The following is an 18,208-nucleotide window of genomic DNA, read 5'->3' as shown; positions in this document are numbered from 1 at the left end:
ATTATTATTATTATTATTATTATTATTATTATTATTATTATTATTATCAATAATAATAATAATAATAATAAATATCACAAACAGTCATATAGATAAAGTTTATTCATAACACCAACACCAAAAAGAAAATACACCTGTAAATCTTTGGTGTTGTATTCATTTCCATGATAATGTTTGATAACAACCTTCAAATTATTTTTAATCTTTACAGTTTGCATCATTTTCCATCTTTGCCTGAAAAGATTCTTTTTAAAAATTGTTTGTACTGATGATGTGTAATTAACTGTGTTTATAGGAGTAGGACAGAAATGGGTTTAGAGATCTCTAGATTCATCGAAAGATTTTCTGATGCTGCATGCATGCACAGTCTGCTGGATTTGTGCATTTTTCCAAGTTCTTCACTTGAGCAATGCACTTATGTTTATACAAGAGAAAGAGGAGGGATGTAATGTGAGATGCTTGTCATGAATTAATGCAGGACAGAGATCAGTTTTCCTCACTTGGTGAGGATGAAAACAGCAGAACCCAACCAGAGGCTCATGGTGTGTGTGCAATCCAGGAAATTGTATGGACACAAAGTTTGTTATTATTATTATTATTATTATTATTATTATTATTATTATTATTAATAACAAGAAATCATTATTTATATATATATATATATATATATATATATATATATATATATATATATATATATATATATATATAAACAAACATACATTTATGTATTTAAGTAAATTCATTCCTAAAGTCCAATTCAGATCTAGTCAAGGCTGAACTGTGAATAAGGCATTATCAGTACTTTCTGCCAATGATAACCTGGAAACAAAACACATTCAGAGTAAGCAATAATATGGTAAACCTATTCAGATGTTTCCAACTGCTATACGACATGAAAAAAAGTTGTGGGTTAGGAACATATCAGATTGCACAGTAGCTTTAGGAAAGCAGGAGGATTGGGGGCAGCCAAAGAGGAGATTGAGCAGTACAAAAGGGTCAGTACATCAATCATGCAAAGGAACCTTGGGGTCCCTGCTGGGTCCCAAGGGTACCACCCACCTCTCTTGAGACTACCCCCTCTGGAGCTCAGCAGACTGCCAGGATGCCAAGCTTCCATCGTGCCAGAAGGTTACCTAAGAAGCTGGATGAGCTAGTGATTTGGGCGTGAATGAAGATCAAGTCCTTCAAGTCATGAAGCTTTTCACTTCAGAGAGCAAAATTGCAGCAAAAGTGCAAAACAGGGTGTTAGAAATTAATACACTTAATATAAGAGGGTAGCCTCATTTATTATTCTGTGCTTTGAAGGGTATTTATATAATTATGTTTCAACAGAAATTAATGTCATATTTAATTGCATGTAATTTGAACACTATAATAAAAATATCAGGTCAAAACCAGTAGATAACTACAAGTAGCAATTCTTCAATCCACTAAAGCAACAGAATGCTCCAAACAGTGGCTCAATACTCACTGTAAAAGCTTACTTTACAATGGAGGAAGCAGCTCAAAGACTTGCTAAGGCATGCTGAGCTGCACAATCTAAAGCTAAACAACAAAGTTGTAGTGTGTGACCTCACATGAGAGCTGGACACTGAGGATTTGTGGATGCTTGTTTGTGTGTGGGAAGTTGGGAATTCACCTAAGGGATTTTACTGGTACACAAAGGCAGATTTAGATACAAATGGCAGCTGGGGACATGCGCTATAAATAGTTGCAAATGTACAATTGCTAAAAGCCATGTCACAGTAATGGGAAACTATTGGGGATGCATTTATCTAAAACTTTCATATTGACATTTAGCCTTTGGGAGTTTTAAAACAGCAAAACACTGTCTGGACTTGAGAAACATTGGAACATTGTTGTTTTACAGATTGCTCTTACAAGAGCTGTCAGTGAGCAGAAACCATCCCTTGATCCTGTTCTTGCTGAGCCTGTTAATGGGCAAACACTTTGAGAGTTTAAGCCAATGAGCAGGTGCATGGTTGTTCAATGTGTGTGTCTGTGTGTGTGCCTCTATGACAAGTCTCTGATATATATCCAGATATAAAAATGCCTTTCTGAAGATAAGCTGCATGCTTTTTCTGGTAACCATCCAAAAATCCCTTTTAATTATATTTGAGATGTTTTTGTTCATAATTTGTTAACATATATATATATATATATATATATATATATATATATATATATATATATATATATATATATATATATATATATATATATATATATATATATATATATATATATACATATAAAATAATACATAAATATAGTTGATGCCATTGTAACAATTATTTTGCATGTCCTTAAGAGGGAAAAGATTGATGAGAAAAAACATAAAAATACACTGTTTTGTCATTTAAACATGCCAGGTCAGAAATCCACTGCTGTTAATGTCTTTATTTGTCAATACTAAAAATGCCAACATTCATTCGACAATGACAGATACGACCAATAAAAACATCAATTTCATAAATCTTCAGTAAATACAAAGTTTTCCTTTACAAAGAAAAAAACATTAATGATACAAAATACAAGGACAGTGGACGTATTACATCAAAACAGGAGGCAAAACCAAACAGTTACATCAGCTGACAACAAAGGATTGTCATCATATATTATTCAGGATAAAGAGCATGACATTGGATAAGGGATTATTATGGGCTGAATATAAACCCATGAAGATTCTCCAGCTGCAAATAAATGTTTGCAAATAATTTCAGACCTTTTATTTGTAAATCAAGTTTTCTCACCCTGTAAAAAAATAAATAACTGAATAAATAAAAAATAATCTGCCTGAAAATTCAAATCTGTGCACATGTGGATTTGCATGATTGTAAAATTATTTGTATTTGAAAAAAAAAAACATAGAAGTGCTTTGGCAAACATCTTTACACAAATGCAAAGCAAATAAACTGCATAAAGCGGCTACCCCTAAATCAAAGTGCTGTTGACGTCGTAACTGCAGTGCATGATTGTGAGGTGAGTAACCATCCATATTGGCAGGGTGAAGGCGACAGTGGCGGTTTTCAGGGAGAATCTGCAGCACCCACTGCTCGAACATTGGACTGATTAATATCTGTTTGTCAAGCTCACTTTGACACAAAAACTATCTACACCCCTTTATGAACTAGCATCTCTGTGGAAGGATAGGAAGGCATCTACTTACTGATTGGGGAGTTTGACTCCTCATCATCCAATCAGATGTAAGTGCAAAGACTGGGCCAAAAAATGCACTTCTACAACTTCAGTTTATACATGTATATATATATATATATATATATATATATATATATATATATATATATATATATATATATATATATATATATATATATACATATATATATATATATATATACATATACATATATATATATATATATATATATATATATATATATATATATATATATATATATATATATATATATATATATATATATGTATATGTATGCAATATGTATATATGTATGCAAACATTTATTTACAGTAGCAAAAATCTATATGAATTTATTTGCACCCATAGATTTTTCTTTTAGCAAAATGATGATACAATGAATAAAGTGAGAAGCCAGCCACATTAACATATAAACCGATGCTTCAGTTTAATGGAGTCGAATATAATACATCCAATTCTTTTTTTCCAAATTACCTTCCCCAACCTAAGATTTAAGCATGGATCACAATGTTCCCTTTTCAAAGAACATGAAACACAATAAAAGACAGGGTAAAAGAGAGAAAGTTTAAAAGTCCAGTAATCAAAGATTCAAGGTCCTCGGACCTGGATCTGAGTTGGTAGACAGTTCAGAGCTGCTGCTTGACAGTCCAGCTGAGCTCAGATAAGTTTTTCCAACTTCCTCTTGGCAAATACTTCAATTTGAATCCTGTGTCATTGAGCTCAACAAAGATATTTGAGCTAGAACAGTGCTGCTTCAGACATACTGCTCTTTGGGAAAAGTGTATGCCCCCACTCCTGGTGGAGGAGAAGACAGACCTGGTAAAGATGGGTATTTAAAGACGGCTGTGGTATGTGAAGGAGGAGCGAAGGTGTTTTTTGACAGGGTGTTGGTGGAGCTGCTGCAAGTTGCAGGTATTGTTTGTGAGGAGTGGTAGGGGTGCTGGGGCAGAAATGAGAGGGGAGGCGAGTAGGGCTCTGGGTAGTCATCCTTGTTACAGGCCAGCCTGTAGCTGACGTAATCCGCTGTGTTTGGAAGCTCTTCATAAAACTGTCCTGAATGCTGAGGAAGACAGGCACATTTAATACACATTTTAATTTACAATAGAACAAAAATCTATTTGCAGTATATACATTCTCCAACTCTCAGCTGCCAAATCTGCCAGTATGATACCAGTATGTGGCTTGTTTTGTCTGGGTTTTTTTTGTTTTCTTTTATAATTTATATGATGAAAAATAATGGAAAACCTTTAGTTAAAATATCAGGCCTTCATCACATTATCTTAATATTACGGAAGCGTAGAGCTGTCATCCTCATAAAAAAAAGTTTGGGCCTTATTACGTTATAACGTGATTATGAATTCACACAAAATACCTTACCATGGGACTGAAAGATCATTCTAGGCCAGTTAAATAAATGGTGCTATTTTCATCACAATGTGGCACAGTCACAATGTACGAGATAATTATCTGTCACACTGCTGGTTAATAGCTGATAGGTCAGTGGAAGTCAACAAGCTTAAAATGTCCAATGCAGAAGTACATGCTACGTTTTTTCATTGGTGGAGTCCTTTTTGGTTTGTTAAGGGGTTTCTTTGGTTTGTCGTTCACAGAATTTAAGAAAAGGCAGAAAAAAAGTAGGCAAACTAGGTTAATGACAAGAAAAGAAGCTTTAAACTGTGGTAAAGAGAATAAAAACGACAGACTCACAAACACACAAAAAACAAACCATATTCTCTGAAGATGAAATGATAAAAGTTCAAGTGTAACAACACTGTCACAGAGTGACATCGTACTAGTAATCAGTTTGAAACAAGGCCAAATATGTGTTTTTGACCAGGATCACTATATCACAGTAAGCATCTCAATTTTGAAGAGAAATTGTTGCATCAAAGGCTATTTATGGGAAAAAAAAAATATAAAAAATTCATAAAATGATGACGCAGCGGTGCAGATGGCTATTGCAGCTCCTTACTGTTTAATGGTGATGTGATTGATGAAACTGATCCAACCTGCATGACCAAACAAAGTGGGTTCTTCACTTAAAAAACTAAATTAAATCTTTTCCTGGTAGATTTGTAAACTCGTGCTTATGAACATTTCCTACAAATTCTCTGACGGATTCATATTCTATTACTCAACTTTTTTCTTTCTTTATTTATTTAATTTTTTTGTCTTGTCCAGCATTTAGGCAAGCAGAATGACGGTCTGGATGCTGTGTTCTGCTGAGCAAATTTTCTCTGCCAAGGGAAGCTTTATAGATATAATGATCCCCTTGACTTTCTGAATTTTTTTTATTTTTTTTATATTTATTTTGTATTATTGTTTGAATTGTAGAGTTTGTACTGCTGGACCGGAGAGGACAGACGAAACACAGAAAGAGAAAGGAGAAAAAACACCTCATTAGAAAAGTGAAAGAGATAAAGGGAGAGGAAAGGGAAAGAAAAAAAAACTAAAAAAAAAAAAAAAAAAAAAAAAAAAAATATATATATATATATATATATATATATATATATATAGATAAATGTATACATATATATTTATATATATATATATATATATATATATATATATATATATATATATACATACGTACAAACATATACGCACTCGCCAGTATTAACACATATACATACACATACAAGCCAACTTTAGATCATAGTAACTAAACTATGAATCTAAAAAGTTAAATATAAATGAGAAACAAACAGAAATGAGAAAAGTAGCTGCTGTTAGTGAATAAAACTGCGTGACGACTCGGTGACTGTGTCACATGCAGAACATGCAGAGTGGAACGTGTTCCGGAAAAGGTGATCATGCCAGTGTGACCCCTCCCACACAAAGGCAAGAGGCACGCCAGGAGTACCCCAGAGACCGCGGCCATCGGCAGCCACCCCCAGGCGCAGACCCCAACCGCCCCACCCCGGAGCCAGCCATGCACCAACCCAGGGCCAGCAGCAGTCCCTCCCCTGCCAGGCCAACCCAGACCCAGGTTCCCTGAACAGCACCACTCCCCCGCCCAAACTCCTCCGGCACAGCCCCGGATATAGGGGCGTGGCAGGACCCCATCGACACCCCCCTCCCTCCCAGCTTATGAATGATTGTGAAGTGTGTGTTGTTTGCAATTAAAATTGGGAAGAAGTAACCACATCATGTTGGGAGCGGAACCACCAAAGCCGCCCCACCCACTGCACACTACAAAATATGTAAAAATATGTCCATGTGTTGTCAGTGTGTGTTTTTTGTGTTATGTTGACTAAGTGTAATTAAAACTGGGAGGTGAACCGATGCTGGGTGCAGCGATCGAGACCACCTTGATGGCCTCTCTCACCATCCAGATCAACGTGTCCACCTCCCAACGCCCTGCCTGTGTGTGGTGGAAGAAGGGAAGGAGGGGGGTCCGGGGATTTAGGTCCCGAGGGAAGCGCGCCTCCCTCAAGAAGATGAGCCACCTGCGGCACGAGGCACGTCCCCCATTCCCGGGGCCCCCGAAGGCCAGGACAGGCCAAGGGCAGCTGCCCCAACAACCAGGGCCCACAGCAACACCAGCAAAGGAGCCGCCACCGGCCCCAGAAGGCACCAACGAACCACATGCAAAAGTGGGGGGGGGGGCAAGGAAGAGAAGGGGTGGCAGAAGGAGAGACAGACCAAGGGCCCATCACCCCCACACCCCCAGGAGACGCCCCCACCCAGAGACACGTTGCATTCCCTCCTCCTCTACACACCATTACATTTACACCCCCTCACCATCAGCCTGGTATACACACACATCTACACACAGACACACCTACAGACCCACACATCTACACACACACACACCTACAGACCCACACATACATCTATACACATACACACCCATTCTAACAGATACAGGACCAAAAATTTAGTCCACCTCCAAAACCCTACATCCCACTCACCCCCCTGCCCACCACAAAACACCCCTTCCCATTCTACCTACCCTAGAACAAACCTCCACAACTCCCCACTTCTCTCACTTGAGTCCTACCCCCTTCCTAATCATAACCCTTCACCCCCCCATACACCTATATACACATTCACCCCCCCCCCACCACTCCCCCCTACCCCCCTACACACGGACCACTACCCCCCCATACACATGCACCTCGATACTCCTCTATATACACACCGCTATGTCCCATGCATTTAACACCAGATTCCCCACACAAGCCCTTACCCCCCCCCCCCCCCCCCCCACACACACACACACACACACACACATACACACACCACCCACTCCCTCATCCACACCCCCAACCCCCCACACAATCATGTACTATCACACTCCCCAAAACCTCCACCCCCACACATACATGCCCTAACACACTCCCCCTTACACACAACCCTACCCCCCACAAACTCATGCTCCACTACACTGCCCATAAATCCCCCACATATAAACCACCCCACACCTCCTACACCCCACACACTCATGTACTATCACAGTCCCCTAAACCTCCACCCCAACACCCCTCACACACTCCCCCATACACACCCCCCTCACCCCCTATACCTTCATGTACCACTACAATCCTCTATACACACACCCCCTACACCCCACACATTCATGTACTTTCACACTCCCCTAAACCCCCACCCCTACCCCCCATACATTCATGTACCACTACACTCCTCCATACACACACAGGCACCCCCCATCCTCAACTATCTTGGGCCCGGGCCCCTCTGCCAGGCACCAGGGCAAGGACCTGCCCCCACTGCAGTGGCAGGTCCAGGTCAGCCCAACCCCCCCACGGCAGGGCCGACCCCCCACCCCCGAGAAGCAGGGGACAGCCCCGGGCACCGGAGCCCAGGACCCGCACCCAGCCCACCCCGCAGCGGCACAGCCACCCGTCATGGAGCCAATACCCGCCGATCCAGCCTCTGCCAGCGACCTCGCCCCAACTCCAACCATTGATCCACCCAAGGCCTCCCACCAGGTCTGGAAACCTAGCCCCCCCAGTAATGAAGCAGCCAAGATCCCCGTCCAGGGGTCCACCCCAGACCCATAGCCACCTGAGCCACCCAACCAGTCCCCAGCACCGAGCGGGATGAGGTCACACTCTCCCCCCTACACTAAGTGATGGAGCTGATCACAGGAGACCAGAGAGAGTGAAATTCAACTGACTGATCCTTTGAGGAGGCAGAGATCATTTCCATGCTGATGTAATCTAATAACAGATTTCTAAACTGCTGGATACAGAGATTCTGTTTGCTTTTCCAGTTCACAAGGATAGATTTCTTCACGATGCACAGGCTACTGAGGATTGGTTTTGCTAAATTAAACCCTATGTTATTTTCACCTAAGTGACTCAATAGGCACAGTTTGGGGTTTGCAAGGATATTACATTTAAACCAGTCTGACAGATCTTTACATACCTGGAGCCAGAATCTCTGGACAGGTGGACAAGACCATAAAGCATGGTAGTAGCTGTCAATTGTGTTGTCAATACAGTGTGAACAGATATGTGAGTGTAACAGACCCATCTTGAACATCCTGTGTCCTGTATAATGAGTTCTATGTAGAATTTTGAATTGTGTTAATTGCATGTTTGAATTCTTAGTCATTATGAATGTGTTTGAGCAGATTTGTGACCATTCATTTTGATTGAAGTTACTGGATAAGTCTACTCAACTTTTTTCTTTTAGAAATTCACGAGCCTTCACCCTAACTCCTCCTCAGCACTTAAGTGAATGAGTTATGATATAACAAGTTACTGCACTGATTGATTCTAACTTCAATTTTTGCTCTGATTAATTTGCTTCAAAGCATATAAATACACACAGAAATGTAACAATTATTCTTAAACTTTAACATGTACATTTTCAAACACAGCACAGTGATTACCTGGATGTCATCACCTGGTTTCTTTCTTATTGGCTGAGACAGTTTTCTGGATGGAGAGTTGTTTCTGATCAAAGAGAAAGGAAAAGGTGAAAAATGCTAGTTTCTACACTAAATAAACTAAACTGTAACAATCGAGCAGATGAATTGATGAGATCTAAGAATCATGTTTACATACGAGGAGTTGTCTTTTCTGCTTCTTATTTTCAGCACTAGAACTGTGATGGTAATGCCCATGAGTACTCCAGCAGCCAATAATAAGGCGATGACACTTATGAAATCAGCAGTTGCAATCTGAGGTAGCGGCTTTTCTGCAGAGACAAAAAACAAAACACACATTTACAAAACCTTGAGGCACATGCAAAATTTATGCCAACTTGGAGTTTTAAAATGTTTCAGGAAAAAATTATTAGTGGTAAAATATAAATAAAAGCACTCCTCCACCAAACAAGCTCATTTTCACCCAGTTTTGTGAAAAATCCCTTTAAGAATTCCTGCATCCACAATTTCTTCCAAATTACTTCAAACGTTTAATGAAATCTATGTCCGAGTATTACTTATTCTCAAAAAAAAAAAAGAAAAGAAAAGAAAATCACAATAATCCAGCCAGTAGTTTTTGCATAAAGATTTTAACAAACAGATACAAATGGGCAAAAAACCACCAAGCAAATCTAAATAATACATAGAAATTTTTTTTTTAAAAATTCATATTGTTATTCATAGCAAGTAATGATATTAAATGGTAAATGTGTTCATGCAATCTTACCTATAATGCTGACCTCCACAGAGGCAGATCTTGTCCCAATACTGTTGGTGGCATCACACACATAAGTCCCCTGCAGGTCTGACGTGACTGGCCCTTTAAAGATGAGGACGTTGTCCCGTATCTCTGCATTGCTCGGGATGGAGCCATTAATCCTGCATCAAGGTGAAGTATAAAGGTGAAAAAAATGTATTAAAAATATGCATATATGTTGTAAAACCATGGAATACAGATCTTAAAAGGATATAATATGAATATTATGAACATGAATAAATAAATATGTTTCCATGAGCACATAATAAGCGCATCTCCAAAATCCATACAGTTGACATGTCACAAGACAATGAAATTACCAAATGATGTACAGCAATTTCCTTAAAGCAGCACTTTGGAATTTTGACAGATTTTTGCACAAACTATATCATACATTTTGACCCGAGGTGTTCAGATTTTTCTATTTTGATCAACTAAAACACTTAGTAACACCAATGTACCTAGAGATAAGAAATAACAAAGATATTTAATGACAAGAAAGTTGGTCAAGTATTTTGTATAAATTCTGTAATCTTAGCTTCATCATGTCTAAGGCTGCTTAGGGTCCCATATCTAAGAAGTCGTAACATTCACAGGATATCTTTAAAAACTACAGAAAATAGATGTGCTGGCTGCAAATGCAGGTGAACATCAGAACAATATTTTGTTTGAGCAGTGTGAGCATTTACCTGACACAATCTTGTTCAGAAGAAAAGCTTTCTTTACAGCTTTCATATACAAGGCTGTTTTTCAATTATATTATGTAACAAAAGTAAAAGTCAATTGTTAAAAACAGAACAAACAGCAATACTCACAGTCTCCACTGATACAGAGACACAGCTGGATTGGCATCAGCTTGGCAGCTCAGCTGGACATTCTCTCGGTTAAGATACCAGTTTCCATCATAGCCATTCACCGTAACATCTGGCTCATCTGGTGTATAAGCAAGAACATTAGCTTGTCATAGTATTATCACACCCAGGACTGGATCTATTAAAGGTTTGTGTGTACTGAAATGTGTGCACATGCAAAAAAAAAAAAAAAAAAGTACAATTTTATTTACAAACAGAACACACTGAAGGTTGCATCTTTCAAAAGCTCAAAACATAGATAAATAAATAAACAAAGACACAAAATTGTGCATCTGCATGCAGTTTGTATGTCTGCTGCAGCAGATATTCAATATGGGGCGCTTACATGCGCACCAACAAAGTGATTTATCAAACTTTAGAGCGATTTTGCTCATAGACACTGGCTGTATTTAAGATATTCCAATAGGAGGTGCAAACAATCTACGCGTAATTGCACACACATGGCTGTGGTTATTGTGGCAACAAGGACACATCAAAACAAATCAAAAAGACACAGAGACACATTTTTTTACCCTTGTGTAAATATTTTTAGGATGAACAAGGAGATAATAATAAAAACACAAGACTTATTCAGCATTTTGAAGCTGTTGGAGGAACTCAGAATAAATTTGGAGCCACAATGAGGACTCCCGCAATACCTGCAATGACACAAGTGCTGAGAAGTCTGCACTTTTTTAGGTCACTACAGTGCAGCTGTCACAGTCTGGATCCTGTTTTTTCAGATGCGCTGACCAAGTCCTAAATGCCATTTGTCGCCAGAGGGCTGGTTATCCGTCTTCACACAATCTGCGGTCATTAAATGAGATCAAACTAGTATTTGTTGTTTTTGGAAGAACTGGATTTCCAGATTAACAGGGGCAGATGACTGCACCCATGTGCAGCTTGTGCCCCCTAACAGACATTTAGCATGTGTACAGAAATCGTAAACAGACACATTTGTGAATGTGCAGTGCCTTAGTAATGCCGAAGGCATAATTACTAAAGTGCCAGCAAATTATCTTGGGTTGTGCGTGATTTTTTTTTTTGTTTTTGTTTTGTTACATGCAATTTTCTGTTCTCCAAGTTGCAAGCTAGTGAGTTTCTAGACAGCTGGCTTGTACATGGGTCAATTAATGAATTCCTTAGTAAAAATAAACGAGGCCTAAATTACAAACGACAGCCTGTGTCATATTCATTCATGTTTTTTTGTTTTGTCGAGGTGACGGTGCATACCCTCTGCACCCTAAGCTCCCACCTGCTTGAGTTGCAGAGGTTTTTTTTATTATATGCCAGTGTTTCTTTTGTTCACCTTCTAATGTCTTTTTACACTATCCACTGTTGTCATAGTTTTTACTGAGAGCATTAGCTTTTTCTTTACTTTGCTCCCATAAATCATTTTTTTGTGTGGCTGTTTCTTTGCTGTAGGTCATTTAAATGTTTGTTCAACGAACACCTTCAGTTTCAGGGTTGAATTTCTTTTTGCACTTTCTCTCCAAACTCGTCATGCACCAAACTACGAAATGCGCAAAACCATCTTTTAAATACAGATTTTGCAGCATGTTTGAACCTGCTGGCCATTTACGCAATCAGTCTTAGTAAATCACCTGCAAACAATGGCTCAGCTTCGTGCAAAATTCTAGATTGCACATAAAAATTACTTCTCACAAATTGGGATCTTGGCAGATCCGCCCCCAAATCTCAGTCTTAATTTACTTGTATTCTTAAGTGCTATCAATTAGGTGAGAAACTTACACTGAATATCGAGGGTGACGCTGTCGGTGAAGACCTCTTCGTTGTAAGAGGTGACGCATGTGAGCGTCTCCCTGTGTGTTTCTTTACTGGGCACCAAAATGTAGTCACTTTGGACAGTGAATGTCCCATCTGAGTTTCTGAACTCCCGGGTTGTCACTTCTCCAGGCACCCTCGCCTCCCACCTGCTCACATCGATAAAGATTTAGTGTCTTCATAACACTGACAGAAAACTGGTAACATCAAGTAATTGCATTTTTTTTTTGTATTCTTATTCTTATCTTACATCATGTGAGTGTGTGGGTGTGTGAAAGGGCAAAAGAGTTGATGTGAGTTTCAATCTTTTTTTTAATATTTGTTACATTATGCAAACTGTTCTTTTTTATAATGTGATGTAATATTTTTCTAATTAAAGTGGACATACAAGAGCGAGAAAAGGGAAAAACTTATTTCAAAATAGGAAAAAGCATTTGCCACAAACACGTTTTCTTTAAAGCTCGGTTACCCTTATGTATTTTAGATAAATAAATAATTTAACTGGATGCACACACCTGATGGTGCCAGGCGGCTTTCCGTTGGCAGAGATGCAGGTAGCCACTGGGGTTTTCAGATTAGATGATCGTGCCACTAGTGTCGGTGTGGAAAGACTCATCTGAGTTCTTGGGCGGACTGCAGGAACATGAAAACACACATTTGTCACATGCTTATTAGATTTCCACAAATGTCTACGCTGACAATTGTACTTGAATCTTTCATATGAATATGCAAATCAACAATGTTACCATTTAGAATGCCATTTCCAAAACCATAAATATTTTAAATATCTTTTTCAATTAACATGAGAGAAGAAAAATCATTGTGGTACTGTGGTGTCATGGCTTTAGATTCATTTTTGTACTTTTTAATTTGATTGTAAATGTACACTTATATAGTTTTTGATTTTCTCAACACCTATTTTTTATTTTCTTTTTATTGTTGAAGATTTTATCAGTACAGCAAGTGTCTGTTCAATGCAATACCATAGAAAAGACAAAGTTAGCTTAGCTTATTGTGGACTCTTAAAACTGGGGAAACATCTAGCTTGACTCTGTCCAGCCATATTAAAATCCCTAAGACTCTGATCGCTAACTAATCTAATTGTACTGGACTCTACTCTACTGGAGTAAAGTTTGTTGTTTCCATGACAACAAACTCTACTCCAGTGCTATTCCACTTGGTCCCATAAAGGCAGAAGTCCTGTAGCTTTTCAGTGTATCCCTCCTTCAACACAAATTATTTTTTAAAACCACATTTTTTTAAAGTCAATAAGCAAGTTTTAATGCTCACAAACAAATTAATTCTGCACAGTACCAAAACCAAAAAACACATTTTTTTCAACTTGAATTTAATTGTGTTTCCGTACCAAAGACTGTGAGATTTACAGTGTTCTCTCGGTTTCCTGCAGGAAAGGTGGTGTATTCACAGATGTAGGTGGCCTCATCAGTAAGTCGGAGCGAAGAGAAGCTGATGGTTGTGTCTTCTAGATTAGGAGTTCTTCGTCTAACAGCTCCGTTCTTGAAGATGACGCGGTCTCTGTACGGTGGGGCCACGGACACGCCCAGGGACGGATTTGCAATTGCCACATTCTGCTTGGTGCCATTCACCAGTTTCTGCCATGTCACCTTGACAAAGAAGGACAAAATGACTAAATGAGTTTGTTTTATGAAAAGAAAATATAAGTTTGGGGTAGCTTTATTACTCCTTAATCTTAGAAGGAAACATATAACAGACAAAACAATTATGTGATCAATGAATATAACGACCATAAATTCAAACTGCAGGTTTTTCACAAGTGGATACAAGAGTCTTTCTATGACATAATCATCCATGATTCTATTGACAGCATAGCTCTGGGTTTTATTTAATATAATTCATGACCACAGCAAGCTGTCAAAGCTTTTAGTTATAGATTAACTTCCTGTTCAACAGATGACAATCACTGCAGTTGGCTGGGATAAGATGAAAAGCAGCTTATAAAGACTTGCAGTGCTGAATAATTGTAATGCATTTACTCACTATAATTTACTAGAAATGTCCTGCTGGATGGAAATTCAGGCTGTATATTCTGTAATTGTACTATAAGTCATAATTTAGCTAATCACACTAATTAACATGGATAAAATATCTAATAAATATAATTATTATGCACGGTTCACTCGTGAAAACTCTTGGTGACTAAGATTGAAGTCAGGTTAATAAATAAATCAGAGGACTTTCATATTATTTGTGGCAGGCAGTGTCTCAGGATGTGGAGTAAGCAATTCAGTGACTGAAAGGTTGGTGGTTCAAATCCTGCTATTCATGTCATGAATATGTTCCTGGCAAGGCACTTCATCCTGCTTTCCTCCAGTGTATTTATTGTATTCTATAAATTATTCATAAAATAATATATAATCATAATTATATCATGTAAATCTTCTATGAAATAAAGCTGTACCATTTTCTTTTCCTATTTATCGCAAAGGTGTGTAAATGTTTTGGTGGACTTGGGCTTGCATGTAGTCCTTTTTATTTTTTTCTTTGTTCTTTTTACTTGCAAAACTGAAAAAGCATTTGTCAACATACCATATTCACAATACAATGCAAACTGCATTGTATTGTGTTTTATGAGACTGTTATGACTGTCTTGTTACAGTGCCCAGTAATTATCAACCATCATAATAAGAGATAAAATGTTTTCATTGTTTTTAAATCCAAAATACTTGCGTGTATTTTTTGCACTCATGTGACTGGAGTTTAGAGACTTTTTATTTACTGCAAGTATTTATTGCAGTTTCTTCTTTATTTCTTTCTTTCTTTTTTTTTTTTGTTTGTTTGTTCATTTGTCTAAATCTGTACTTTGTGTAAGTCACATGCGTGAATCGCATCCACATGTGATTTACACATGTGATCCATGTGTGTAAATCAAATGTGGATGTGGGCAGCTCAGTACCTGTGAGATTTTGACAGGGGGGGAGCTGTTGATGAATCGACATCGGAGGTCCACCTTTGAGCCAACATACCCCCACTTCCCATCATCCATTTCCACCTTTTGTCCATTTATTTCTGGAAGAGAAACACAAACCACAAGGACACTTGCACCTGTGCATTTCACACACTCACTCACAAATTGCCACATCCTCAGGGAATCACACCAAGCATGCTTTAAGTTGTTCACAGTCAACATTGTGTGGCAAGCTTATAAAGAGACCTGAGCTGTCAAAGGTGGAGCATTTCAGCAGAGCTGCAGGTGAACTAAGGCTAAAGGTTAAGGATTAGTGGGAAGTCTAAGCAGGATTTGTTTAGTTACTCTTCCCACTGACTTACTGATCTCTTGCAACAAATGCACAGCCGAGCCACGCCCATTTACTGACTTTATCATGAGTCACGTGGGTTTACGTGTGTTGGCAAGAAATAGCTACAGAAACCCAGTCTTTTGTCTGGTTAATGGAGGACAAAATAACTGTTATTCATGGTTCGCTGAACAAAACAGCAGAAACAAAAGCTGCTCTGATTCTCATACAATGTCACATAACTTTCCACACACAAGCTTGTCCAGCTCTTATTAGGACATTGTACTGAGTCCCGTTCATTTTGTACAACCTAACCTAAACATTATCTCAAGCCTTAGGCATTGCCAGTTCATCCAGATCTTGCCCTCGGTTCTAAACATAACCAAAATCTTATGAATTATTATCAGCGCCATGAGGATCTCTTCCCTGTAGGAGATTATTGCTCCCATAAAGAGATTTAGTTATTACTACTGAGTCACAAAGACACACACAAATACATCCCTGTTATGTCCAGGACCCCTCACTTACCCTGGTCACAATGTATACAATCTTTATTTTATAATTCCAACTTTTTTATATATAAAAATAAAATGTACTTAGAAATTCAGTTAGATCCCTCAGTTTACTGTAAATCTTTAAAAACTGACCAATCAAAACATTTTTGGCTGAATTAAAGTTATTAATCTTTTATATTTCATAGCTTCTCCTGGCTCCCCTCCTCCCCCTCCTGCAGCGCATACCTGATAGCTACACCTTGCATGTTAATAGCGTGTTAGGATGAAAGTACAAAGCAGCGAAGAAGAAACTCAGAAGGCAAACATGGTTGCAGGAAGGATTTCCCGACCCGGCTTGGTTTATTTTCCTCCTCCCACTAAACAGCCGAGAAAGAGAAAACTGTAGGTGAAAAAAACAGTGAGCTAGAAAAGCACTCAGAGAGCGCAAACCTTCATCATGGTCTTTAATTCCTGGATCCAAACGGTGATCCGGATCGCCACTAAAATGAAATCACTTCTTCCTTTTCACATTTCCAACAACTCCTGAAAATTGAATTAAAATCTGTCCATTACTTTTTGAGTTATCTTGAACACAGACAAACAGATAATCGCTGGTAAAAACATAACCTCCCTGGTGGAGGTAAGAACAAATCCTTGGATCACGCAAGGAGCAAAACCAAAGGGGGAGGAGCCAAGACAGGATTCCATTTTCAAATCTTGCTAGCTCCCCAACATTACCTACCCCAGCTTTAAGTACAACTTCTCTGTGGTGCAGATTTGTAAATGCTCATCTCCTTGTTACTGTATAGCATTTTGTTGCTATTTTGATGAGGGTTCAAAATTATGTGGAACAATTTGAACTGTGTGCTCCTCTTGATTGTGCTGTGTCTGACCCTTGAGCTCTGCTCTACTGTGGAAAAGACAGGAGTCAAGGCAAATAAAGATCTCCTATGTGGTGAAATAAAAATTGAATATTAAAATAATGACGATACAGCTGTTATCTGTTTTTTCTGCTTTTGCAATTTTTGCCATTTATCATGACTGGCACTTCAACCTCTTCAGCTTAAAGTTAGCTCAACCTGGATGACAAGAGATTTCATAACAATCAGCATGAATCCTGTGCAACACCATTTCCAATGATAGGTTTTGGAAGCACTACACACCAGTCAGACATAGAGGGATTGCTCTTGGAAAACAGGTCCATAGACCTTTATCCAGAGTGATTTAAAGGACAGAATCCTGCTTTAAGGGAAAAATGTACAGAACAGCTAAGGATCAGGCTTTATCCAGTTGTCCACTATATTACTGTGCTATTACTAGAATAATATTGATTCGTCCATTAGTGGTCTAGTTTATTCAATCATAGGAGCAGTCAGTGAAAGAAGCCCCAGGCTGACACTAACATCAATATGAAGATTGTCTTTATCATACACCATGCTCTATTTAACCATCTTCTAACCTGTAAACCATATGTCTACATTCCAAAGTTTCTTTAATGGCTCCCTTTCGCACAGGGCTAGTGGCACTTTTGTGTCTGTACAATAATTCTTTGAATCCTTTTTCTCTGCTCACTTTATAAGACATTCAGTGTCAGAGATCTGTCATTCCAAGAAGCCAAACAACTGTAGCAGTAGGTGGTTGTAGGCATAGTAGTCCAACAGGTGGCAGTAGGACATTTGCTGAAGAGAGTACAAGACAAAGAAGCAGTGATATTGATGATCTCAAAATGGTCGCATTAAATGCCTCTTCTTCCTGGAAAGACACATTAATTTGTTTGAATAAAGTAAGAAACAGTACATGATATCAGAAAGAAACAGAACAAGAAATACTGAAGGCAGATTGTTGTAACAGTTTAAAATTACCTAAACAAAACAGTATTTTTTAATTACATGTGATTGCCGATTTATTTGCCATTCCAGCAATCAAACATGATTTTATGTATGAAAAATAATGGCACTGTGTG

General features: G+C 38.4%; 1 protein-coding gene across 1 annotated transcript; it reads right to left on the bottom strand.

The window, feature by feature from the left end:
• Nucleotides 1-3,938: 3,938 nt before the first annotated feature.
• On the bottom strand, nucleotides 3,939-15,840 carry nectin1a (nectin cell adhesion molecule 1a; the record flags this gene model as incomplete). The annotated part of the gene is made up of 10 exons (XM_079247401.1): nucleotides 3,939-4,244; nucleotides 9,048-9,111; nucleotides 9,223-9,355; nucleotides 9,811-9,962; nucleotides 10,656-10,773; nucleotides 12,444-12,625; nucleotides 12,992-13,109; nucleotides 13,843-14,101; nucleotides 15,412-15,524; nucleotides 15,786-15,840. 10 exons carry the CDS (start codon nucleotides 15,838-15,840, stop codon nucleotides 3,939-3,941), a joined length of 1,500 nt encoding a protein of 499 aa, XP_079103527.1.
• Between the last annotated feature and the right edge of the window lie 2,368 nt (nucleotides 15,841-18,208).

This window comes from Telmatherina bonti (assembly GCF_933228915.1).
Source record: "Telmatherina bonti genome assembly, chromosome: 10".
In the NCBI taxonomy this organism is placed as follows: Eukaryota; Metazoa; Chordata; class Actinopteri; order Atheriniformes; family Telmatherinidae; genus Telmatherina; species Telmatherina bonti.
The sequence above is the reverse complement of the archived record's forward strand: the minus strand, read 5'-3'. Positions and strand labels throughout refer to the sequence as shown.